This window comes from Ruditapes philippinarum, unplaced genomic scaffold (genome assembly GCF_026571515.1).
Source record: "Ruditapes philippinarum isolate M1 unplaced genomic scaffold, ASM2657151v2 ctg328_1_1_1_1, whole genome shotgun sequence".
NCBI classification, from domain to species: domain Eukaryota; kingdom Metazoa; phylum Mollusca; class Bivalvia; order Venerida; family Veneridae; genus Ruditapes; species Ruditapes philippinarum.
The window spans coordinates 115,963-142,500 of NW_026857729.1; the positions used below are offsets into that span (position 1 = coordinate 115,963).

The following is a 26,538-nucleotide window of genomic DNA, read 5'->3' on the forward strand; positions in this document are numbered from 1 at the left end:
AAATAATGCAATACTAAAACTTTGTTTTAATCTACAATATTGCCAGTCATTAGTTGATATTGATTGATTCATTAGTGCGCGTTATTCTAAAACATTTAGTATTTCGTACGTTTTGCCATGATCAGATTTTACTGTATTTATACGTTAGTTACTTGTAAAAGACGAGAATAAAGATCAACCAGGCAAAGGCAACGTTCACAGGACGCAGCCCCCGTCTTCCTTCGTGTTTCATATCGCAATTTAGTATGTATCATGGCGTATTTTTAGTTTAGAAATCGTCTCAATGAAAAAAGGGACCACATGTCAAATATTTGGACTAAATCAACTCCAGGACTAGACTGATCACGGATGTTTCTGTCGTTATCGCATCCTTATTGGACATTAAAAAATAACCGGTTTTGTATCTGATACGAAAACATGGTTATCTAGGTACATTGTAATTACGTATGCCAGATTATATTTATTATTATTTTTTATGTTTAGAGTTTGGAGACATTTCACAAAACATTAAAAAAATGAAAGAAAATAAATAAATAAACAAACATACTTTGTAATAAATCCTTTTATTATCAATAAAACTCAATAAAACACGAGTGAAACTATTACAGAAGATGACAAATCAACCAATCAAAGCGTTCCCGGATGAGGAACGCCCGGTGGAGGATTGTAGTATTTGATTTCCATCAGAAGAAGCGTGCCTGGAATGGAAGAAACAACAACCGAAAATTAATTGTAACAGTTACGTAGTGTTTGTAAAATTTGCAGATGTTTCTCTATTCTAAATTTTGTACAATTTGTGTGCTTAAACGATGAAATATACTTAAACCGCTCCAGTGCTGGAGTTGGATGTAGGGCGGGGCTTTGGGAGCGATGGGCGTGATTTGCATAACTATTGTTCACGACTATGCTCAAACAAATCGAGTCTGCATTATTTTCAATTTTGCAGTGTTCGGAGATCTTTAAGGTTTCAATTTTGACTTTTATTCAACTTTCAGTGAATTATAAACAATAACCATTTGTCAAAGTAAGACATTTTGACAAAGAGATGCTTATACTTGCAGATTAAAGTCTAAAGGCCGATTAGACTGTATGGGTGTTTGCAAAAACACTAACATTTAAAGGATCAAAAATGTTATGTTATGTATGCTTACACAGGTTCAGTACAATCGTGTATGCTAAAGTGTCGTCTGCAAACATTTAGCACTTCAAATCTTTGGTTTTAACAATTGCAATTTCAAACGTTCGGTCCAAACTGTTTCCCCTACATTTAAAATGCGATGAAAAGAATATTACAACATAAATATCAAATCAATATGATTTTGGCTTTACAGCAATTTTGCCGGTTAGTTAAAGTTAGGCAAACTTACGTTTCACTTCTTATGCCATTTGTCACCACTCCTATAAAGGTAGCACTTGGTACATGAGTCCAAATAACTGGGTCATTATTGGGGTTCGGAAGTGTTCCTGCGTGTGTTGCAGCCTTGCAAATCGTCGAGTCCTGAAATGAAGTTAAAAGTTATTATGACAAACGTTTTTTGCACAAATTCATTTAAATATACATACCCGAACTAATTGTATTGGTAGAGCAAGTGTCTGACTTTTTACTAAAGTTGAATTTAAATTGGTACCCTGTTTACAAATTACCATAATATTGACAAGCAAACCAATAGCCAAAGCCAATTTTTAAAAATGTTTTAGCAAATTAACTGGCTTAAATGTCTAAATGGCAAATGACAGAAAAATCCCTCGGAAAATCTACAAGAAGTCGACATAAACTCAATAGAAGTGAGCTTGTATAAATAATATATGAGCCGTGTCACGACAAAACCAACATAATGGGTTTGCGACCAGCATGGATCCAGACTAGCCTGTGCATCCGCGCAGTCTGATCAGGATCCATGCTGTTCGCTATCAGTTCCTTTACTTGTAAAAGAGTTGGTTAGCGAACAGCATGGATCCTGATCAGACTGCGCGGTTGCGCAGGCTGGTCTGGATCCATGCTGGTCGCAAACGCACTATGTTGGTTTTGTCGTGACGTGGCTCATATGTAAAATTTATGTCAGAACATACGCACGTTGTTAATTAATGGCTATTTAAAAATAGCATAACTATGCATGTTCTTCCCCAAGGAATGCTTCTTGAACAGTGGTGTACCTTTCAAATCAAATTTCCTTGACTGATGCATTCGGAGGTAGACACATAAAACGATTGATAGGACAAGAAGTTAAGATTCTGAAATTTGTCAGAACTGTTTTGTGTCTGTAGACCTACATCTATACAAACTATGTTTTTTTTGGGTGTAACGAAAATATTCTTTTTTTCAATAACAAAGAAAATATACTTTGCATTTGTTTGGAATAAAATAAAATAAAAAAATCTAAAAAAATTAAACAAACCATAGAGTATGTGTTGTATCCGTATACATTTTGTCCTTGGAAGATGCAATTATTTGGACAATGACCACTGAAAAAAGAAACACTATTAAGATATAGAGGATATTGAATGAGTGTAAGTTTCATACTGAATTTATTGCACTAGTTGAATAAAATTATATTATGCGAGCCTCTGGCTCATTTTATTCAACGAGTGCAATAAATTCAGTACTGAACTTACACGAATTTAATATTCTATTTATCACATACCCAAAATAAAGACCGTTTAAATTGAAAAAAAGAGTCATTTTTCATTGACGCACTTGTAGTATAACGCTAACATTTAGCGCGTCTTTATACTTTGTTTGCATAACGCTAATGACGTCACGTCAAAATATATGCACGGCCGTGCAATACCATATCTTGAAGATGCAATTATTTGGACAATGGCCACTGAAAAAAAGAAACACTATTTAGATAGATAAAATTATATATACATGACGTCAGCATGACGTCATTCAAACAAAGCACTGACATTCTGAACGTCATTATTAGTGAACTACTTAAAGGCCCAGTTCGCCAAAGAAATGTTTTCATTTTTATTTATCAAAAGTGTTTTATTTCTAGTGTCCCGTTTCCAAAAAATATTCATTGGCCTTAAATATGAACCATCTATTTCTTCAATTGCGTTTTAAAAGCAGTTGGTACACTATTTTGTATAGAAGCCGAGATACTGGATCTACTTTCTTTAGATTTCACTCTATTTTCTTCAGATGATTCGCATCTAGCATGCTCCTAAATAGTTATTTAAACAAAAATAAACTCATGTTTGCCTTTTCTAACGAAAAACACATTTAATCATATTTGAGAGATAATGTGCCTTTAACAATAAAAATAAAATCAAAACTGACCATCATATATGCACATATATACCGCATTACATAAATATTGAAATTTAATATATATCATATGGTACATTTACTATCTAAACAGGCCAAATAAATTATTTGTATTTCAGAAAATGTATGACAACAAACAAATGATTGGTTTGAAAACGTGTATATGACATGGTTTACATTGAACATTGCACATTCAAGTATTTAAAGGCCTATTATGCCTCAGAAATGCTATCAATTTTATTTCCAAAAAACTTTTTATTTTTTAAATCTTGTTAGTTTCCAAAAAAAAAATGCTGCTTCTGTTCTGTTGGCAATTAGTATAATTAAAGTGAATTAGTACTTTGTACCGAAGTCAAAATATTGCTTTGTTCATATTTTGCTACTTTGTCGGGACATTATTGGACATTCGACTCCATTTTTTTAGTTGTAAAACATAAAATATATTCTAAATACATTGTTAAAACACAACATTTCCAAAGAATTAAAAGAATATGGATTTCTTAGGCATAATGTGCCGTATATAGTTTGTGTCCATGTTACGTTCTTGGAGAAATGTTGTCATAACTTTGCTACAAAGATTTGTTTTCAAATGGTAATATTTCAATGCTGACAGTAACATTTGTATAACGTGCATTTTCTTACTGGAAAGATCTAAGTTTACAATATATCTTATATAATTTAAATACTTAGCACAGAAGGTGCAATTTTGACATCAAAGAGTCACCAAGTATCACAAATGTAGTAATATGAAATAGATTACCCGCAAGTTTGGCCAGTCGCACAAACCATGTCCGTAAACTTGTCCGTGCACTTTATTTGTCCAAGCGCTTTATAAACTGTTAACAAATAAAAATGAGCAGTTAATATACTAATTTTACACATTACGTGCCAATATTAGAATAAACATATGAGAAAATAACAACAAATTTCCAACCTTATTCTTCAGCTTAGTTAATAATACGTGCCCAAATATCGTATCAATTTATTCAGAACTTATTACATTGAATTATAAGCAGTTCCCGCGGGTACCGCGTCCCCGAAGGTATCGCAATTTTTATTCAACATGAGCTTAGTTGCATATGTTACACCACCTATAAACATGACAACTTAACCATTGATAATAGCCTTAACTGATGAATTCCGTATTTTTTTTTCACTAAAGATGCAACAAACAATATCGTAAAAATAAGTCAGATGAAGTAAGTCCTTTTCATTCTTATAAATGCACAGAAATATTAAGTACCGAGGTCCTCAAGGGCACTGCCGTAATATTTATTATTTCAGTTCTATAAGTTAAAAAATTTAGTGTGTCATGAAAAGAATATTGTTTTAACATACCAATTACACTGTCCGTTGCATTACCGTTCCTGTTTTTACCACTACATTCAAACACACCTGTATCAGTGGTCAAACTGGGACCACTTATTATAAGATTACCCCCAGACAATGCGATATATTTACTGTTACCTATAACCACGGTAAAAATATTATAGATTATAAATAAAACAACAAATAAACAAGGTAAAGACAATGTACAACAATGCAGTGCCCACTGTGACTTAAACAACGCTTTTCACTCTAATATGGCTTAGAGTAGCACAAAAGTACGATTTTCAATTATTTATATCTCTGTTTTTAGTGCCTTAGCTAAACTATGTAAGAAATTTAAATTTCATGTCTTTGGTGTTATTGGACCTCAGTGGAGTTCCTTTAAAAACTATCATACGGTAAAAAACCAAGCAGTGAAACACCAAGTCGTGTGAATTTTCAGGTATATTGCGAGGCATTAAATGTCGTGTTTTATAACTTACCCGCTAAAGGTGCTGCACCGAGTTTTGACCAAGTTGTTGTAGGATTGGGAATGCCGTCAGCTGTGCACTGGAAGTTGAGGATCGGTTCCGTGCCTGTCATTGGCTGAAGGTGAGGTGACGTAGTAACTGATACAGTCTCTATTTAAATACATATGTAATTATTATTTTGCAACATGCTTCCAGAAATAGGTGAATAATTTTATAAAAAGTCACATATGAAATGCGTTTAAGAAATCAAATTGATCATCATAGTATAGGCCTTTTGGTGGCAATTAAAAGTCACATCGTGTTATGGACATATGGCTATTGTCAAGCATACCTGATTGAAAATGTTAATATGTGACCGTCCCTGCGTTATTTCAGGCGTGATCGGGAACCAGAGTAGAACCGCCGATCTTCCGTATGCTGACTGTATCTATACATTACTTATATTGTTAATTGTTCACAAATAATATAATGAAAAACAATGTTAAAATTGTATCATATGATAAATTCGTATTGATTTGCCATCAGTGACATTGACCTACATACAAATGACCTACTTTCCACAACGAGGTTTGACTGTGCGTAAACGGTGCCGTAAGAATTGGTAGCCGCGCATTGGTAATCCCCGTTGTTATATTTGTCAACATTGGAAAGTGTGATAGAATTGTCAGGGTTGATATAGGCGTTCAGCGGGGGTTTGCTACCAGTCTAAAAGTAAACACGAGTAAAAACGTTGGTACCAATCTAAAAAGAATTGAATATGTTATAAAATTACAGTTTACAAGTGTATAACGAATATGGCAACACAATTATTTTATGGCATTGCCTGATTTGAATATTATTTGTTTATAGATTAGTTAATGAAAGATTTTCAACATGAAACTATCAACTGTAATCCGTTGTAGAAAATATGTGTTACTTATAAATGTATGTTTCAAAACATCTTATTTGAATAAGATGTAAGAGTAAATATGATAACGGTTCAATGATTCAAGATAAATCAACCATATTAAAGGCAATAACTAATTTATTTTTGAAGACATTAAAAATATTCTACCAAAGGATATGTCCACGTGACAGTGGCCGGCGGGTTCGATGCTACTGAGCAGTATAGTCGGACAGTTGAACCTTGAAGTACAGTCTGAGACTTTGGTGGTGTAACAATCTGAGGTTTTCCTGAGCAAAATAAAAACGAAACTATAAATCAAATAAAATATGCATACATGACCCATAATGGAAAAAATAATGTCTATTTATCTATTTCTCCTCTTCCGTTGAGACTCCACCTCACATTTTTATTATGATGATAAAATTAATATAAAAAGCAATTGGCAAGTAACTTTCCAATGATTTTTATTGCATAGAAACACAGATGCCATGACGTCATTATGATAAACAGAAAAAACAAGCACTTGCAGTAAACAATCCAATCACAGCAAAGCAGCTGACGTTATATTTAGTAACGGAACAGTGTTAACCTATTTTTAGAATCAAGACGATTGGCATTGAATCAATTAATTAATCCACTTTTAATTAAAAATATTGAAGACTTACCAATCACGCTCACGGTTGTAGAGGCCTCGTCTTTCTCGAAGGCATTCTGGGCAAGACATATGTAACTTCCGGAGTTGGACGCTTTGGCATTGTTAATAGTAATTGTGTTTCCGGTGATAATTGTAGAGGGAGTAGCTATCACTGAAAATTAATAATGATGCATAGTACTATATATATAGCTAGCGTTTATTCTACAAGATAGCAGTATTGTAAGGAATCAAGATAAAAGGTGATATCATGTCTATCACGGAAAGAATATTATTACATCTGATGAACTCCAGAAGAAAATATATAGATATGTTTAAGAAGGCTTATCTTCTTAATCTTCAAAATGAGAACAATTTGCATGGTCTACAGAATAGGCACTGGATTGTTTTGATAGGACTAAAACACGTACTTACAAATTTAAACTAACTGACTTCATGTAATGATGATGATGATGATGACGACGATGATGATTATGGTTATGATGATGATGATGATGACGACGACGACGATGATGATAATGGTTATGATGATGATGATGATTATGATGATGGTGATGATGGTTATGATGATGGTTAGGATCATGGTGATGGTTATAATGATGATGATGACGGTTATGATGATGATGATGATGATGATGATGATGTTAATGATGATACTAATGAAGAATAAGAATTTAAAAACAAATACCTGGGACAATGACGCCATCGAACCTTTTATGTTGCCACGTGACAATTGGAGTGGGATTACCGGTGACGTCACATTGGATTCGTATGGAATTTCCTTCGTTTACTGTTACACTGGTGGGTGAAGTTGTGGCAACAACTGGATCTGTTATTTACAATTATGTCATTCAATGAAATGGATTTTAAATGTAACATTTTTTGCATCTCAAGATCAAAGCTTTAGGATTCAAAATATAGTTTTGATGTTTCAAATTTGTAAATTTAGTTTTAAAATTGTCTTGAACGCGTCCGCCCGGGGGATCATAGGATTTGTTCATACAAGTTAAACATCGGGCCGGTGACATTTGATCTATGGTCATTTTGTCTCTCAGCGTTGATTTAAAATTCACGAGACTTTTAATAGTTCGACATTCAGTTGTGCTGAAATTAGGAATTACTGATTACTTATCGGAGAAAGCCGGCTTGGTGGACCGACTGCCGAGGTATGAACAAAAGGTATGCTACAAGAAACCAACATAATGACGTGACGTCCTAAATGATGTCACGTTATAATATTATTATAATTTGTTAAGTCAGAATAAGAAATTCAGTTTTTGTTCTCATTTTTAAAACCATTCACCTGTAACTCGTAGATTTATAATCTTCTTTTCTAACCCAAATATATTCTGAACTGTACACACATACTGCCCACTAGAAAAGAAAGAAAGAAATAATTTGTTATTTACGTGAATTATAGTAATAATAATGTACAAACTGTAGATAAATATTGTTTTAGATGTTCTGACTTGTCTGTAGCACAGCTTTGCAGCCAAACTGCTTCATCAGAAAGTAGAACAAACTTAATTTTAAGGACCGGGGCCAATGCGAAAAAGAAGAAATGAAGGTGTAAAAAGCGCTTTCATTGGTTGAGACGCAGACTTGTATGCTAGGTTCTATTTATAGAATGCGCAGTGGGTTTTTAGTTTGTCGTCTTCGTTTTTTTTTAATTGTGAAGGAAAAATAACAAAATTAGCAAATTTGTCAAAAATATATTCAAAAATACATCTTTAATAGCATCATATCAACTACATGAATATATACCACGGAAAAATAGTAATGAATTGTGAAGGAAAAGAGTTCCAAAATCTTGTGTTGAATAAGTACGACAATGATTACAAAGTTAAAAAGCAAAATTATGACATGGATATATTAAGAAGGTAAATATCAACAAAGTAAAAGGCGAAGAAAAAGTAGTACACATTTGTAAATGAAAAATATCAACACTGTCATTAGCTTACCTGTCCGAGGTTTGAACATTTTTAATCATGAGCCCATTGGCTGTGTTCACAAAGCGGTTTAACCCTCTTGGATCCGCCGACGGACTAAATGACACCGTCGGTGGTGGATATCCGGTACCTTCACATGGCAGAACTACTTCTTGTCCAATGTATGACGTCACTGTTACCGTGGAGTTGCCACGGTAGAATGGTTTAGCTACAGTAATCAATGAAAAGGTAATAAGCGTGATTGTATGACGATGTGTTTTATGTGTTTTAATGTTCGACATAGTGTTGCGTGACATTATAGATTATTATATTTTGTGAAGTTTTAAAATACTGTGTTGACATGAAATTACACATGGTGTTTGATGACATTCCAGGCAGTATAGTTATAAGTTTCGGTACAGAATCTGTGGTCAAGTTTCAAAGTGTTCTATATTGCTGCACGTTGTGTTGGCAACACACAAACACAACTTGTATGACATTTATGATGCTGTGATAATGGAAGACAATGTTGTGTTGGATTTGAGCTTTTTTTGGTGGAGAATGTGTTATCTGTCGTGACGTTTTAAACACACTTTGTTGTGTTGTTTGCTCAAGATAATAGTACATGTATGTTGTTTGTTTTGTTTATATACATGTATGCACGAGAAGCTAAGCTTCTTTATGACACCAAGGGACAGTACTCTTAATATTTTCACATTGCAAATGATTAAAGAGTTATCTGCATTTTTGTTTTTAGTCCTGAAAAGTATAACACATATCTTACATAAAGAAGTGCAGCACTGTGACCCGGATGGAGCTTGTCTTCTTACGTGACTTTTTCCACAGCCTAAATCCGCTTCCCTAGTGTCAGAGTCCCCTGTAATGGAGGAGGAGTAAGGTAGGAAGGGGTGTGGGGATGTTTGTGGGTGCGTTTTTGGTTTGCATATCTATTTGTTATTTGAATTTAACATCTTTACATTTTATTCGGGAGCATGAAATTGATTGGTTTCTATAGATCTACATATTCATTGTTTATTTTTTGTCTTGAAGCATGGATGTTCTCCAGTTTATTCAACACTATTATTTCGCATTTAGATCTACTTAATTTTTAATCGGTATTGTCAAATTTAAACGCATTTTGCCTAATAATACCGCTATTAAGCAGCTCTTGAAATAAAATTTCCCGTCTGTAGAAATAATAATTTTGTACATTTTAATTTTATTAAGGAAAAAATGTGGTTACCTGGACATTTACAGAGTTTATGAGCTCTTTTCACCTACAAAGAAAGGAAAATAGGATTACGGTTAACATGTGTTCAAGTACAAAAATTACGCAATCACAGTGATTCTCCAACTATGGTAAAAATAAATTGATAATAATTGCTGTAAATCAGATGTATTGTACAGTGAGTAGTGAACATTGAGTAACAATCGTTGTGTGAGAATTCCTTAGTGAATAATGTGTGTTGTACAGTGAGTAGTGTACAGTAAGTAACGATCATTTTGTGTGAATTCCTCAGTGAATAATGTGCGTTGTACTGAGAGTTGTGTACAGTGAGTAATGATGATTGTGTGAGAATTCCTTAGTGAATAATGTGCGTTGTATAGTGAGTAGTGTGCAGTGAGTAACTACCATTGTGTGAGAAGTACTTAGTGAATAATGTGCGTTGTACAGTGAGTAGTGTACAGTGAGTGATGATAATTTTGTGAGAAGTCCTTAGTGAATAATGTGTGTTGTACAATGAGTAGTGTACAGTGAGTAACTACCATTGTGTGAGAAGTACTTAGTGAATAATGTGCGTTGTACAGTGAAAAGTGTACAGTGAGTAACTACCATTGTGTGAGAAGTACTTAGTGAATAATGTGCGTTGTACAGTGAATAGTGTACAGTGAGTAATGATGGTTGTGTGAGAAGTACTTAGTGAATAATGTGCGTTGTACAGTGAATAGTGTATACAGTGAGTAACTTTCATTGTGTGAGAAGTACTTAGTGAATAATGTGCGTTGTACAGTGAATAGTGTACAGTGAGTAATGATTGTTGTGTGAGAATTCTTTAGCGAATAATGTGTGTTGTACAGTGAGTAGTGTACAGCGAGTGATGATAATTTTGTGAGAATTCCTTAGTGAATAATGTGCATTTTACAGTGAGCAATGTACAGTGTGTAACAATCGTTGTGTGAGAATTCCTTAGTAAATAATGTGTGTTGTACAGTGAGAAGTGTACAGTGAGTGATGATAATTTTGTGAGAGTTCCTAGTGAATAATGTGCGTTGTACAGTGAGTAGTGTACAGTGAGTTACGATCGTTATGTGAAAATTCCTCAGTAAATAATGTGCGTTTGTTCTACAGTGAGTAGTGTTCAGTGAGTGAAAAGTCGGAAATCATAATACTAACGATATATAAATTTTAAAAAAAACATGCACAAGGTTCCTAATATTTAAGGGCGAAAGTCCAACGTGCAACATAAATTTTGATGACGACTTGACGTCACAAATTCTTACCTCTTGACGAACAAGGTCATTTATAAGATCAGAAACAGCAGGTCCATTGGATCCACGTTTTTCAATTTGAGGTATGCCGATTGACTTCTATAATAAATACAATACATTGATTTATAGTACATCATTCTTGTATTCTTGTAGGTGTATGTTTTTTTTTATTTTTTGTTTTATAAAGAGTTTATTTAAAATTAAAAACAACTGTGTCATTTATAATCATTCATTCTGTAATTCTTTTAGAGAAGCCCACCTCTAGAGTAATACATTTTGTTTAAGGATTTGAAAAATGATTCTCTTTTCTGTACATATATTATTTTTCATTCCACTTTGCATGTAAAATATAGATATAATATTTTGCATAAAACAGATAGCTGAGAGTAAATTTTTCTAGATGTTAAAAATATGTTTTCTTCTTCACGTTTAACATTTTTTTTTTCAACACTAAGTTTTGTATACCGAGTTGAAGGCGGGTTCGTTCTATATCTATTTATGTTCATGTTTGCGAAACTTCAATGGAATTGGAATTACTTTTAAAACAATTAAAGTATCATAATGCACAGACTTGAGCTAAATTGCCTATACATTTAAAAAAGAATACTATTATAATTGCCATTGACAAATAACTAATAACAAAAAATGTTTAGGATAAAAAATAACAACTGCCTAAAATATAGAAAAAAAATTGTTCCGCACTTTGCCAATTGAAACGATATATTCCGAAGAATATTCATCAAATATAATATGAGTCAAGTGGTTAATTGATAATACAGATTAATTAAGAAGAATTATGTCAAAATCTTAAGTTATTTTGGCTTTGACCTGTACAACAACCACTAAAATGGTAATTTATTACATATACACCAGCCATTTACATGATTATTTATTACATGTACGACAACCATTTACACGGTAATTTATTACACGTGCACCAACCATTTACATGGTAATTTATTACATGTACACCACTATTTACATGGTAATTTATTACACGTGCACAAACCATTTACATGGTTATTTATTACATGTACACCAACAATTTACATGGTTACTTATTACATGTACACCAACCATTAACATGGTTATTTATTACATGTGCTCCAACCATTTTCATGGTTATTTATTACATGTGCTCCTACCATTTTCATGGTTATTTATTACATGTGCTCCAACCATTTACAGGGTTATTTATTACATGTACACCACCATTTACATGGTTATTTATGACATGTGCTCTTACCATGTACATGGTAATTTATTACATGTGCACCAACCATTTACATGGTTATTAATTACATTTGCTCCAACCATTTACATGGTAATTTATTACATGTACACCAACCATTTACATGGTAATTTATTACACGTGCACCAACCATTTACATGGTAATTTATTACATGTACACCACCATTTACATTGTTATTTATTACATGTACACCAACCATTTACATGGTTATTTATTACATGTGCCCCAGCCATTTACATGATTATTTATTACATGTGCACCAACCATTTACATGGTTATTTATCACATGTGCACCAACCATTCACATGGTTATTTATAACATGTGCGCCCACTATTTACATGGTAATTTATTACATGTGCACCAAATATTTATAAATGCATAATGTCATAGTGTTACAGTTGTAGCAATACACAAACATTTCAATCTGAAAATGCACACGAAGTGGAATCGTGGTTACCGTAGTTATCCGAAGATCTTTTTTTAAAGCAGCCTGCCTCCAGATTCATGTTTAATTTTAAATGTAAGTAAAATATTATGAAGTAACCAACAGGAAGCAGTTTACATATTACAAACAGCACTAACAACCCATGTAAATTACCAAAATGAGGTCAAAATGTTCAAAAATAGGCTTTACTGCGTTAGTATCGCAGTAGAAATATGGTTATAAATACTGAAAATCAATCATTAATTGCACATTACATGAAAATATGAAACATTTCAACTTACATCAAACATGAAAATGTTATTTTCTAAATATTCCACCCTCTGCCGGAGTTTCAATATCTGGTCATATTGAAGATAGTTCAACAAAACAAATGCCCCAACTAGCGTTAGAAGGGAAACAAACCATACTGCAGCCCGTAAACAAGAGACCGTCCCGGATGTATTTCTTCCGTCCACCACCCGTACCTCATCCGACCTCGCGCTTAATTTCTGTGCGTGTTTTATATCCCCCATTTTTATTACATAAGCTAACTCTGATCCTGAGCTGTATATAGACTTAAATAGACATGAGTTTATCAATGGAAAGGCCAATAGGTCGGTCATTTAGTGCAATATAGTCTTATCATTCAATTAAATTTAAACTATTAAACGTGCGATTTTATACGAGATCAAACTTTATCTCATGAGAGTAAAATTATATAACGTTGTCGTTGTAAGTCAAAGATTCTTTTTGTACATGAGTACATATGGTGTCACCCCGGTGCAGAAAAGGATCCGACCTGTTGCAGAAAGCTCATACAGAGTAGTTCTTCATATTTTGAAGTGCCAAATGATTTGGTACAATTTGGTACATTTTCAGTAAAACAAGCAATAATTGAAATTTTGTAAATGTATTGTTATATCAAACTACAATGTACGTTAAGAACTGTTCTATTTCTACTATGCTGAAACCTTTCTTGTGGTTTCTCGAAACCTATGCGTTATAAGACATGACAGTTATGGCTAGAATGATTTTTATAGTTTAGCACAAATAGAAAATGTCCGAAAAAATGAAATTATCTAATTTTTTTCCATGCTCAGTTGAATCTCATTGAGGTTTTAAGCCATTACCGTATATGCGGTATACAGACTTTAGCGTGATCATTGGCAAATTTGCCTTAGATCATATATGGGCGAACACAGAGTGGGCAGACACCAATTCACATTTTAGTTTTAACGGAAATCGTATATAGCTGGGAAATGTGACCCAACTAAAATATTCATGATATTTTCGTGTGTAAATTGAATAAATAAAAACGATAAAGTTACTCAAGTCATTATTTCTGTTTAAAATTGAATATATTATGTATATACATTCACTATTTTAGGACTATGCAATGAACAAGAGCTGCATACATTATACATACAACAATGTAACACAAATGTTAGTGCTTATACATTGATGAAACGTAGATTTATTGCTAAAATCTCATTTCGCTCAGTTGTCAAAAAAGCAGCTGTACATGGTAGGTAGTGTTTGGACTTTCTTATAAATTCATATGGAATAACGGTTTTTAATGAATAAATCGTCTCTCAAATTAAGTCATAGAGAGAACATAGAAACACGAAGCTATCTGATTTGTACGAGTATTAATCAGATTGCCGAGTGTTTTGATGTTCTTTCTCTTTTGTATCATAGTCAAACATAAAAAACACGTCCCCTGTTGTCACAATATAAAACCCCGGAAAAAATGACCAATAAAAGAGCATCTAAATATTATATTTCTGTCGCTGCCGTCACAGTATGTAAACCCCAGCAAATTGGACACACTCTGCAGTGCGGGTAACTAATACCTGCACTGCAGTTCACGCACTGTGTATGTATATGTATACGATTTAACTCTGACACATTTTTAACTGAAAGGTCCCGAAACTATGATACAACTAGCATTAGAACTTGTCGGCATAAATACCTTCTTTTGAAATTCGCGTTATACAGTACTAAATAAGTCCGAAATTAAATGACTAGGTTTAAATGACATTGGGCAATTTATTGATAGATATATTATGCTGTATATGACATACAGATGATCATGTTATATTTCATTATTTGTTTGCTTTCAAAATACCTCCGTCATAATAGGTAAAGTAGAATAGAGAAAATAAGAATCCCTTAAGAAAGCCCAACATGTCAAAATTTGAAATGTTGCAGGCTCGGTTTGATTGAGCCTGTTTATGGACGGTACTGTCAAGTGCGAACTACCGTCCACGCCCCCTAGCACCGGCTTAAACAGAATTCAACAATTTTTATGTCAAATACCGGACCACTATATCCTCGCAGCTTTGTTACTTTAACGAGTGTCAAAACTGACGACAGACACATCACGTGTCTCTTGCAAAATGGCGGTGCATTTAAAAACTTTGTTATCTTTATGGAAAATAAGTAGTCGCTGGTAAGTTATCAACAAAAGCCTATTAGTTGGTCCGACCGCCATTATATGACCAAAAAAGTGTATAAATCAATGTAAAGACAGACAAACAATCAAAGAAACAAAACTAAAAGAAACGAACATGCTAATGAACGATAAAACATCCTGAACATTTTAACCGTAACATATTTAACTATTGTGTTTAAGAACAGGTTTTCATTTTTTATATTATTTGATGAAATTTTTGGCGGTATTTTCATTTAGGCTTATTGATTTCTCAAAGTTATTGTGATTGCTACCTAATAGTATGAGTATTTTTAGAAAAATTTAAAGCTCTTTTCATGTTGTTTTAATGCTGTTTTTATTTATTTCGTACATATTTTTCATAAAAGGTTATTATTATCTGAAATATGGTTAAAACCTCATCAAGCGGTGAATGGGTATTAGTATAACATACCACGAACCGATAAGCTGTCGTATATGCACTTAAAACATTAAGACATTTATAATGTTTAATAATAATCGCATCACACGGAGATAAAACAATTGTAATATATTTAAGATTAGTTTTCACTGCTTAGATACAACATTCATTAATAATATTTCTTCATTTAAATACTGCTTTATGAGAATCCATTCCAGAGTATTGGAATGATTTGAGAATTGTTTGTTCTTAAATGAAATTACTTGACAGAAGCTAAACAAAGAATGGAAACATTAAAGTGTATCTACAACAATACACCAACTTTAAATAACTTGTTGTGATTATATCATGATATATACTACTTTTGACTATGTAATGTGATATATGCACCTACTACAATGTACTTCTACTCGAATGATTTGTTAATATGTGACGTATATTTACTGTAAGTCAATCGTAATACAACTCATGAGATATAAAGCGCAAAAGTATGGGTATGATTTTATATTATTATATTTCACCTATGCAATATTTGTCTTTTTGTTGTTTTATTTTGGATAAAAATCATCACAAATGTAATCACAATTATAATAAACGTGACCTGCGCACTAACGCCAGGACTTAACAAAATTTTTAAACAAAACTGTCATATTTTGCAACACGTATAAAGTCAATCCATGAAACTTTTTTCAATTGTTGATTATAACAGACCTGGACCAAACGGCATAGGTGAAAACGGAGGCATGCCCATACCTGGACCCATACTTGGGGGTCCCATAATTGGAGATCCCATTCCTGGTAAAAAGCCAGGGCCACCTAGGCTAGGACCAAACGCCGGATCTATTGCTGAAAAACCTCCATCAAATGGCATTCCTGGACCACCAAACATTGGACCAGGACCCATATGTGGTGGAAATGGTCCACCAAATGAAGACATTGCAGATGGAAAACCTCCCCTAGACATCATTGGGCCAAATGCGCCATCAGAAGATATTGGTCCACCAAATGGTACGACAGATGAACTGGCAGGCATACTTCTTACAGTACCACGGCTATCTACCTCGCCTCTTCTTGCCGAAAACATAGCGCCATCTCGTCTTCTATCGCTACCTCTTTCACCTCTGGTTGTTCCTGAGATAGCTCTTCTTGAGCCTGTTCTTGAACTTTCCATTCCTGATGCACCCGAACTACCCATTCTTGTATCAAATTCTGCAATTCTTCTTTCTCCTTCTGTGCCTCGTATAGAATTCAATCTTGAAGTACCATCTCGAAATCCCCGACCTGTACCGACACTTGAAGAATCGGATCCACCCATTCTAACATCAAATTCTGCACTTCGTTGTTCTCCCGCTATACGCCTTCTAGAATCTAATCGTCTTGAACTTCCTTCCCTAAATCCTCCATTTGCTAATTCAGATCCACTCATTCTGGCGTCAAAGTCTGTACCTCTTTGTTCTCCTCGAGGCCGACCTCTAGAATCAAGTCTCGATGTGCTCTCCCTGAATCCTGCAAAATCACTACGTGTTGCCCCAGATCCTCTTAACCCAGCATCAAAGTCCACACCCCTTCTTTCACCGCCTGTGTGTCCTCTAGAATCAAGTCTAAAACCGTTCCCTCTAAAGTCAGAACTAGTACCAGATGTCATTTCCGATCCCCTCATCCCGACATCAAAGCCTGACACTCTTCTTTCTGCTTCGGTACGTCTTCTAGAATCTAATCTTACATCTCTTTCTGAAAATCGACTTCCAGTTCGTGCTGATCCACCTCCTAAACTGCCATCAGTTTGCATATTAGATTCCATTCTAGAAACACCATCTGTAAACCCTATGATAGCCTCTCTAGAAGATCCTATACCTCCATTACCAATATCTCTAGCCTGACCAATTCTTTCACCAGTGCCCCTGGCAGATCCTGATCGTGCAATGCTGGCATCAAGTAAGCCCTCCCTTCGAACAAACTCTGTTCTTCCTCTCGACCCTTCCCTTGTTCCGTCTCCCAATAAAACGCCTGGACCTCGAACAGATCCAGATTCAAAACTCGTATCAAATGATCCACTTCTCCTTCCTTCTGTTTGCCTCCTCATCCCCCCATCTCTTAACCCACTTCCTGTATCTGTTGTGGATCTTGAGCCTTCCATTCTCATATCAAATGTCGCTCCTCCTTGATTTCCATTTGTTCTTCTTCCAAGATTAGACGTCGAACTTTCGACTAATTGATCAAATGAACTTATTCCAAGGTCAGCATTACCCTGTCTTGTGGAATCTATTATATTATCTCTTGATTCAATTAAACGTCTGTCAGACAAACTCCTTCTACTACCGATTGGCGGAAGTTTATTAATTGTCATACTGTCAATCAGCCCTGAACCCGTAGCAGACCCTCCGGTCATATCTAGAAAATATACTGGGTTACTAGAAGTACCAGAACTTGAATGATCTCCCGGTGTATGTGATCTATCAACGCTTCCTGCCATTGCACTGTCCATGTGACCGCCATGTGTTCTTTCTTCTACAGGAACTCTTCTTTCCAAACCTGTTCTTGGATCTGTTGCCAATCGAAAACTACCGTCAGATGTCTGTGTTCTTCTGCCACTTAAAATATCTCCGTTTCCTCTTCCTTGTCTGTCAAAACTGGACATAAGTCGTCTGTCTTCTAACACTATATCTCTATGAATATCTAAATCTCTCGGCCCAAAACCAGCTGTCATTCCTCCATCACCAGCCATTTGCACACCTGCACCGAAGACAGAACTTCCCGGTATAGTTTCAAGATTAAAAGAATTTAATTGACGTTCTATACTTACACTGTCTACTTTTGGTGTTTGAGTCGGTCTATTAGATACAGGTCTAGTTTGGACAACGTTTGGTACTATATTGTTACCACCAACAAGCCGCCGTCTTCCTGACTGACTAGAAACCGATTCATTAACAACGCGATTATGCGTTTCGGTAACTGTGTCTATAAGTTGTACGTTTCCAGTTGTCCCTAATGTCGAAATTCCCGTTAAGGGTTGTTGACTGGAACTATGCGTTGATGGTTTATCGGCTCCACTTCCAATATTGCGATCTAAAATTAAATTGTCGCCCTGTCTTACCGACTGGCCGACAGTGAATCGATTTAAATCATTTGCATTAGCAGCTACCCGGCTGTCAATTGTATTCACACTTGCTGCTGGTTGTCTTTTTGTATTAGAATTCGAACTGAAATCAATAATATTTCCGCCTAATCGGCCCTCATTGATAGTACTTTTCCCACTAAGCATATCAGAATTATGTCTGTCCAGCTGATGACTTGCTGTCACGCCAGCTTGATCTGCACCTGTAGATTGTCGATTCGTGTTACCTTTACTAACGCTTTCCGAACTGTCGATAATACCTATACTTTGGTCAACAAAACTCTGGTCAATTCTTCCAGAAATCGTTCTTGTTTTCTGACTTGGGTTATCTACACTACCTAATAAGCCAATATCAGAATGAGAACCCGTTGTAGTTACTTTCTGTGCTAATTGGTTACTTCCATGTGTTGATTTTTCTGCACTTTGTTTAATATTTGATATATCATTAACACCTACCGTCGGAAATACAATTCCTGTATCAGGGCCAATGATATCCAAGTTAGATAAAAGCGATGCATGCCGATTAATATCAACGTTTGCACCACGTCCGCCTGTGTGGGTTGCTTGACTGTTTTGTTCTTGACCTGTATTAATATTTAGTGAACTATCTTTCGCTCCTTCAGATGTCTTATGTGAAACTTGAGTGCCTTTTGAAAGAACGCCAACTTCATTTAAATGAGCAGTATCAGAATGTACTGACGGGTTTGCTCCCAATATGGAGTCATGAATACTTGGAGACATATTTAACACATGTGCACTATCACTGGTTGAGGATAACGAATGTCTGTCCGCAGAAGCACCGCTGTTCATAGTTCCGACATGAACAATATGTTCACCATGTCCATGAGAACTATCTACTATCTGATTTGAACGATCTATATTTCCACCATGGGTATTTCCAAGTAGATATTCTAATGACAATTGCAACGGAGTAGGTTCATTTACGATTGTTTTATCATGAGTAATTTTATTTACTTCTGATACAGGCGATATACCCAAAGTTCCAACTGTACTGCCAGAGTGTCCTGAAATACTCGAATGGTGTGAAGTTTGAGCAGACTTAGATACTTTTGGAGAAGTGACCAAGGTTGCAGCCTTAACTTCCTTAACTGGTTCTGGTTTAACAACTTTATCTTTCTTTGAGTTTGAGGCAGTTGCCGTTTGTGCATTTGAGATATCTGCTGTAGTTCTGCTCAGTATCTTTTCAGCTTCGTTTAATAAAGCACTTACAGTCTGGCCAAGATTTGATTCTGATTTCCCTCCAACCTCATTTGACGCAAGGAGGCTAGTACCAGCTACGTTACTAGATTCTGTGTGTTGTTTTGTACTAGCAATACTAGGAATAGCATCTTTCTTAGCGTTTAATGAAGATTTTGCTACAGGCATGTCAGATATTAATGCACCACTTTGTCGGAGGGAACTCTTAACCAATTCGTTTCTAAATGCATCTACATCATTAATTACATTACCAAGACTTCCGTCAGCTACTTGTCCAGGAGACGATTGAGACTTTGATTCTGCAATCAAAGTTGTTTGTCCTTTTGGTAGAAAATCCTTTTCAGTGACAATACCACCATCCGACCGCTGTGTTTGTGTTCGTAAAGGATCAATAACTTCTGATGCCGTCATTGAAGCAAATGCATTGCCATCAACAACGATATCCGATTGAAAAACTGGGTTTAAACTATTAGTTAGCATGTCAGGGGATGGTTGACTTGTTCCAATGCTTAAATTGTCTACTTGTTTATTATTTGGTGATGTTGCCATGTTCGATTTATCGGAGGAAAATTTATTCATTGTTTCTTTAACGGCTTTACGGGCAATACCTGTACCTGGTTGTATACCTTCGGAAATAGTCATATCCATATTGGATCCTTTAGTAGAACTAGATAATATAACTCCCTGTGGTCTACTGGCTCTGAGGAGAAAAATGCGTTGTCGACCGTCCTGTGGTTGTAAAGCAGAAATAGTTAAAGGGTTTTCGTTTTGAACATCATGCCTATCTGTTATGCCTGTACTACTTGAATGTCCTGTAGCAATATTTTGCCCAGTGTGTGTTGTCATTCCTCCAATATTAAAAGCTTCTCTGTTTACTATTTGTTGTCCACCAAAATTTGCGTTTGAACCAAATGATTGCAAATTCATATCAAATTTGTTTGTACCTGCAGTCCCGATAGGCGTTTGGTTTAATTCTCCTGATACAGTATCATGGACAAAGGGGCTTAAGTTAGAATTTGTATTTACTTTGTCTATTAACACGTTTGTGTGGGAACCATCTATTGCCATGTCAGTGACTATGTTATTCAAAGATGCTAGTGTATTTCCGGTGTGTCCGTCTTGAACCATAGACTGGGAAGGTGTATTTGAATGAGCATCAATGCTCGATGTCTTTATACCAGATTGTGTCAAATCAAGAAACATACCGCTGCCAGAAAAAGGGATTTCAATGTTGTTCTGGTTATTTTGGTTAGCTGTCCTATCCCTTGAAAGCGACAATCCAGATCTAGTTGCTGCCTGCATTGGTACGGTTTCTGTTAGGGATGAACTTTCAGCGATACTCGCACCCTGCACTATTATACTAGCCTTCTTTTCAGGTTTTGGAGCAGGCCCAACGGCTCCGGTTGCCATATCAAATATATTGTTAGTGCCTATTATACGTCTGTCTGCTAGTTTTTGCTGACCAGTTGAGCCACTCATGGTTAAAGAGTTTTTCATTGAAGCATCTCTGTTTGAGTCTAAAATACTGGAAGTTATGTGCATGACATCATTTAACAATTGACTCTGTCCGTGTGTATTATCAACAGTACTAGCTTGACCTTTGTCCAAGGTCAACTGTCCGTCTATCCCTGCAGTTAAAATTCTATTGTCGACATTGGTTAATGTTTTGCCGTCCATACTACCAGAGTTCAGGAGCCCATCCATACGTTCATTAAATGCAATGCCATGGATTAATTGTCTACCACTATTCCCGTCCCTGGCTGTCATTGTACTAACTTTACGCCCAGTTTCTCGTGTATTCTGGTCCCCAGTATTTGACTGAACTCCTATAAATTCTATTTTCCCTTTAGATGCAGCTTTCTTAGCGTTTTGTTTTCCCGTAAATGTATCGTGTAATATATTATCTAGAGAAAATAAACCGTTTTGTTGCTTTGCACCCAAATCGTTTTGTATTATTTTCTGACTTCTTTCTAAACTTCCCATTGTATTCACCACTGGCATCAAATTTATTCTTTCCGTTCTTTTTTCCGTCGTTATCTGATTTATGTCTACCGCCTTCCTACCATTTGTAAGGTCAGGGACTCTATTTGAGCTTTCCTTCGTTTTACTTGCTGTACCTTTGACCCAGCCAGAAACACTCTGACTCCCCCCTGAAGACATAGTTCCAACATTTGATTCAGCTAACCCTCCTCCATCATTGCCTCCATGAAGATGCATCCTTGCGCTCAAAGATAGATGGTCCACAGACGCTGGTTTTACAGAAATCGGTTTGTTCTGCAATGACAACCTTTTACGTTGGTCGGTCGGTTTGTCAATCGCTGAAGCTGACCTAAAACAAATAAAACAGTTTTTCTTTCAAAACAGGATATAACAGAACTACATGAAGTTGTCTTGTAGAGAGTAGAGAGTGGAATTAATATTATATTTATACTGTACTTTATTACTTACTACAGGCAAAAAATGACCCGAAATATTAAATTTCCATATGATTTCACGAGGATATGAATCAACAAAACATGAACTACCGAATGACTTCATACTTCAGTACAGGTGTCATCTCATTCTGGGGAAGTATGATCATTTCCCGAGGAGGGCTTTACCCAATGATCCCTGGATTTACAGGTTGACGCTGTAACCACTAGGCTTTGAAAAAATAAAACTTAACCGATAAACTCTGATTTCTATTGGATTTAGATAAGGTTTACAGTATCTACAAAAATGTAAGATATGAAATGTTGCCCCGTACTTCACTTATTGTTCTTATATTTTTCTGGTTCTTCGGGATCATAGATTTCAGCATTTTTAAGAGTCGCTCAAACGCACCTTTTTATTACATGTATCCCTAATGAACAGACTAAATCAAACCGAGTCTGAAATGTTCATGTAATTTTGTTGTGTTAACGCTTTCGAGGGATCATTCTTTCTCCAGAATTTTAGGATAATGGAGGCTGCAGTTTATCCAATGATAACAATTTTACTTGCGAAATGATCTTCCAATCCTTTTCAAAAATTATAAAAGTCTGCATTGAGAGACTAATAAAAGACCTAAAGAGTTACCGTGAAGCAGCAGTGGCCATGGAAATAAAAAATGTTTTTATCTTTAACATTAATCTATTATATATATTACAATCATCTGGAATGATAAAATATTTAGAAATATTTCATACCTGGCATCGGGCGGTGCAAAGAATGGATTGTCTCGGACACTTTTAGGAATTTCACCACCTATACGAATATCAGCACAGTTTCGGAACTCTTCTTGTGGTCCTAATCCTATACCTTGTTCATTTGTTATAGGATCTGTACCCCAACTATTGGCTGAAAAATAATTTACAATAATAATTTGAGCCGTGTCACGACAAAACCAACATAGTGCATTTGCATCCAGCAAGGATCCAGACCAGCCTGCGCATCCGCGCAGTCTGATCAGGATCCATGCTGTTCGCCATCAGTTTCTCTACTTGTAAAAGAGTTGGTAAGCGAACAGCATGGATCCTGATCAGACTGCGCGGATGCGCAGGCTGGTCCGGATCCATGCTGGTCGCAAACGCACTATGTTGGTTTTGTCGTGACGCGGCTCATTTAATCTTTACAAGAAACAAGATATCCCAGATGAAATTATTTATTACCATAAATGAGGAGGGTATATCGGTTATATGAACAGAACAGCGAAATGGTTATTCAGTGGTAAAGGCACGTTATGCCTCTGACAGAAAAAAAAATATTAATATTTTTTAGAAATGTCAATCACGTGTTTAATAATGTTTTAATGTTAGATCTAGAGCATGTTAGATTTTTAACAGCCGAGAAAAGTAGCGCTAAAAGTGCAGTAATGTGTCGTTAAGAATATAAACAAAGTAGTCTTGACTTCCATATATACAAAATACTTATTCACTACAATTGTCAACAAAGCAAAGAGGAGCAAAGCTAGTTCAAATATATGGCATTTTGAAATTGTAACAAGATACCAAAAATATAAAGATTTTGAGAAATAAAAATGATAGCATGTCTAAGGCATTATGTGCCTTTAAAAATTATATAACATAATCTGGGTTCAACCAAGTTCAAATTTCTAATGATGAAATGTCATATAACAAGATAACGTATATTGAATTAAACGTACCAGTGTGATATCTCCATTGTAAAACACATCTGTTACATGTGAGATTCGGCGGTACTGCCACTGTAAGTCGGAAATCTCCGGCACCTTTCGGGAAAAACTGTAACGGTGTCCCAGCAAGGTAACCTTAAATATAAAATATCCATATGTAAATTAAACATGATGGTAAAACAATAGAAAGTAGTAGAAACAGATTACAAATGTATAAACATGTAAGGTTTTCAGAAAAGAACGTAAACCCTTTTTTGGTTAGATTTGACATTGCAGCAACACAGAAGAGGTCATATAGGGACTTTCCAGCTTAAGTGGTGTAGGAAAACCTCAGGCGATCTTTCGTACAAGAACCTGAGTAGAATCAACGATGTTCCGTATGTTAGCTGGAGAGCTCACGTGAAAGAATCCCGAAATTGGATCCCAAAACTGTACTTTTACGTATTCAAATTTAATTCTAAAATGTTGCCGGAGTGATTATTTCCCCACTCCCATTCCCTTGAACAAAATAAGAATTATTTGTTACATTTGCACATCGTTGAAAGTTGCGTAGAAACTTGCTCGCTTTAGATATTACATAATTTATAAAAATAAAAAACAAATTCAAAACTGAAAAAGTAATATATCAACACATTAATGCATCATTTTAAATAGCATAATAATTTTGTTTAACCGCTCGATTTAAGACTAATAAAATTGTTCATTGTGAAGCTCGTTTTTTTTACTGTCTGCTTCATTTGTAAAATGAGTTTTTATAGAAAGGATACTCAAAGTTTTAACAAACACAAGTAAAAAAATGCATGCCATAAATTATGAAAACATTCAGAAGTAGGAAAATGTCGTTTCAGGTATTTATTTATAGGAACATCATTTTTTTACAATGGATTTTCCTCAAATAAAGTATATAAACCCCTACATAGAGAACCTTTTCTTCGGCTGGTCAGTTCTGCCCTTTGCTATGTTATATATTCATTTCTCATTCAGTCGATGTCAATACTTTTTAAACAAATCGGTTGGAATGAGATTATGGGACACCGTTGAGACTTGATATAAAGTAGGTTACAACCAAGAAAAGTTTTTTTTCAGAGTTACCTTTCCTAGATAATTATCGCATTATATTTAATTAACAAACTTAAATTTCAATATATATTAATGAAACTTCCAGAAGTTAACATTATTAACTATCCAAAGAAACAGTTCTGATTGTATCACTATCACAAATGTTAGCGGACAATTTTTCTATTTATAAAATGCAATTTTAGAAGAAGAAAAAACACATGTTTAGCAGAAGATTAATTAAGCGAGAGTTATCTTTCCTTGGCGAATATCATATACCGGTATCACATCAAATTGTCGATAAAACCAAACAACATCCTAATTTTTTTTAAATTACCTCAAAATCTCGGTCACGCATTTTTTAAGGTCTCTGAACATATGTATTTTAAACGTTACCTTCTTTAATTGGAAGTATATTTTCATCCAGGCATTCTTGTGTGATGTTGTAAATGTCTGCATTACAAAGTCGAAATTCGAAAAATCCTTTCTCGAATGCAAGCAGCTCTACTTTCACCGGCATTTCTAAAATGAAAAAGAAAGTTATAATTTATTATGTACACAATAATGCGGTTTTGTTTAGTCTATAATCGCGTTAAATACTCGTACACGCCAGTTTTAACGTTTGATCAGAAAAAAAGCCACCGAATAAGTTCACACTTAGCAGATAAATATTATCCTCTAATGGAAATACATATTAATACAGTTAAGAAAAAAATATACGACACCCGATGCATGAAAGGAATGAAATCAAAGAATATTGTAACACAGTGGGCGATTTTAAGGCCGCCACGTGCAATAACACTGTCTGAAGTAAATGATTCGAAAAGAAAAACAACAACTGCATTTATACAAACACAAGTGCATTGTAAACTTTATACACTAATGGGACTAAAATAAACCTATATAAATGAATGGGACTCATATAAGTAAATAAAAATATAAAATGACGATTTTTATTGCTTTTACACATGGGTTTAAGACCTATGTTGTTATTACTTTATGTAAAATGTGCTCGTATTGTGTAATGAAATCATTAAGGCGTACGCTTCTAATGTTTTTTATTCGCCGATCCATATTCTTCTTATGCTTTGAAAAATAATATAAAAAAATAAACAGCAACAAAAAACAAACACAACAAAAACTAAACAAAGATTATTGTAAATGATAAATCAAAAATCTGCCAATCACCTAAACCTTGTAGTTTGTTGTGTTGTACAAATCACAACAATCTTATTGACAATATTGTTGACATTAAGAATATTTTTTTATTTATATTATTGTTTATAGACAGTATTTCGCCATTATAACAGGTTGAACACCCCACAAACGTGCAATTTAGTGTTTTACTACCGCAGCGTACCATTAATCATATTGGCAATTAATAATGGAAAATAGAGTTCTTTGATTTGATAATATTATATGAGTGAATGTTTGTTTACATGTTTTTTTCTTCTTTATTTTTTATTATTTTTTTATTTTTAT

The 26,538-nt window shown here is 34.8% G+C and overlaps 2 protein-coding genes across 2 annotated transcripts in view; both read right to left on the minus strand.

The window, feature by feature from the left end:
• Nucleotides 1-546: 546 nt before the first annotated feature.
• On the minus strand, nt 547-11,144 carry LOC132750725 (peroxidasin homolog). The gene is made up of 15 exons (XM_060740758.1): nt 11,039-11,144; nt 9,780-9,813; nt 9,321-9,413; nt 8,570-8,765; nt 7,912-7,982; nt 7,297-7,437; nt 6,622-6,762; nt 6,125-6,243; nt 5,625-5,775; nt 5,083-5,220; nt 4,610-4,738; nt 4,032-4,107; nt 2,397-2,463; nt 1,368-1,498; nt 547-698 (listed from the first exon to the last, which is right to left on the minus strand). Exons 4-15 carry the CDS (start codon nt 8,596-8,598, stop codon nt 620-622), a joined length of 1,272 nt encoding a protein of 423 aa, XP_060596741.1. The 5' UTR covers nt 8,599-8,765; nt 9,321-9,413; nt 9,780-9,813; nt 11,039-11,144; the 3' UTR covers nt 547-619.
• A 4,907-nt stretch (nt 11,145-16,051) lies between these two features.
• LOC132750734 (uncharacterized) overlaps nt 16,052-26,538 on the minus strand; it is a 21,752-nt gene continuing 11,265 nt past the window's right edge. The window contains exons 3-6 of the mRNA XM_060740769.1: nt 25,453-25,584; nt 24,013-24,135; nt 23,057-23,207; nt 16,052-22,218 (exon numbers count right to left, since the gene is read on the minus strand). Of these exons, the coding sequence (XP_060596752.1) occupies nt 16,257-22,218; nt 23,057-23,207; nt 24,013-24,135; nt 25,453-25,584 (6,368 nt within the window). The 3' untranslated portion in view covers nt 16,052-16,256. The remainder of the gene's footprint in view (nt 22,219-23,056; nt 23,208-24,012; nt 24,136-25,452; nt 25,585-26,538) is intronic.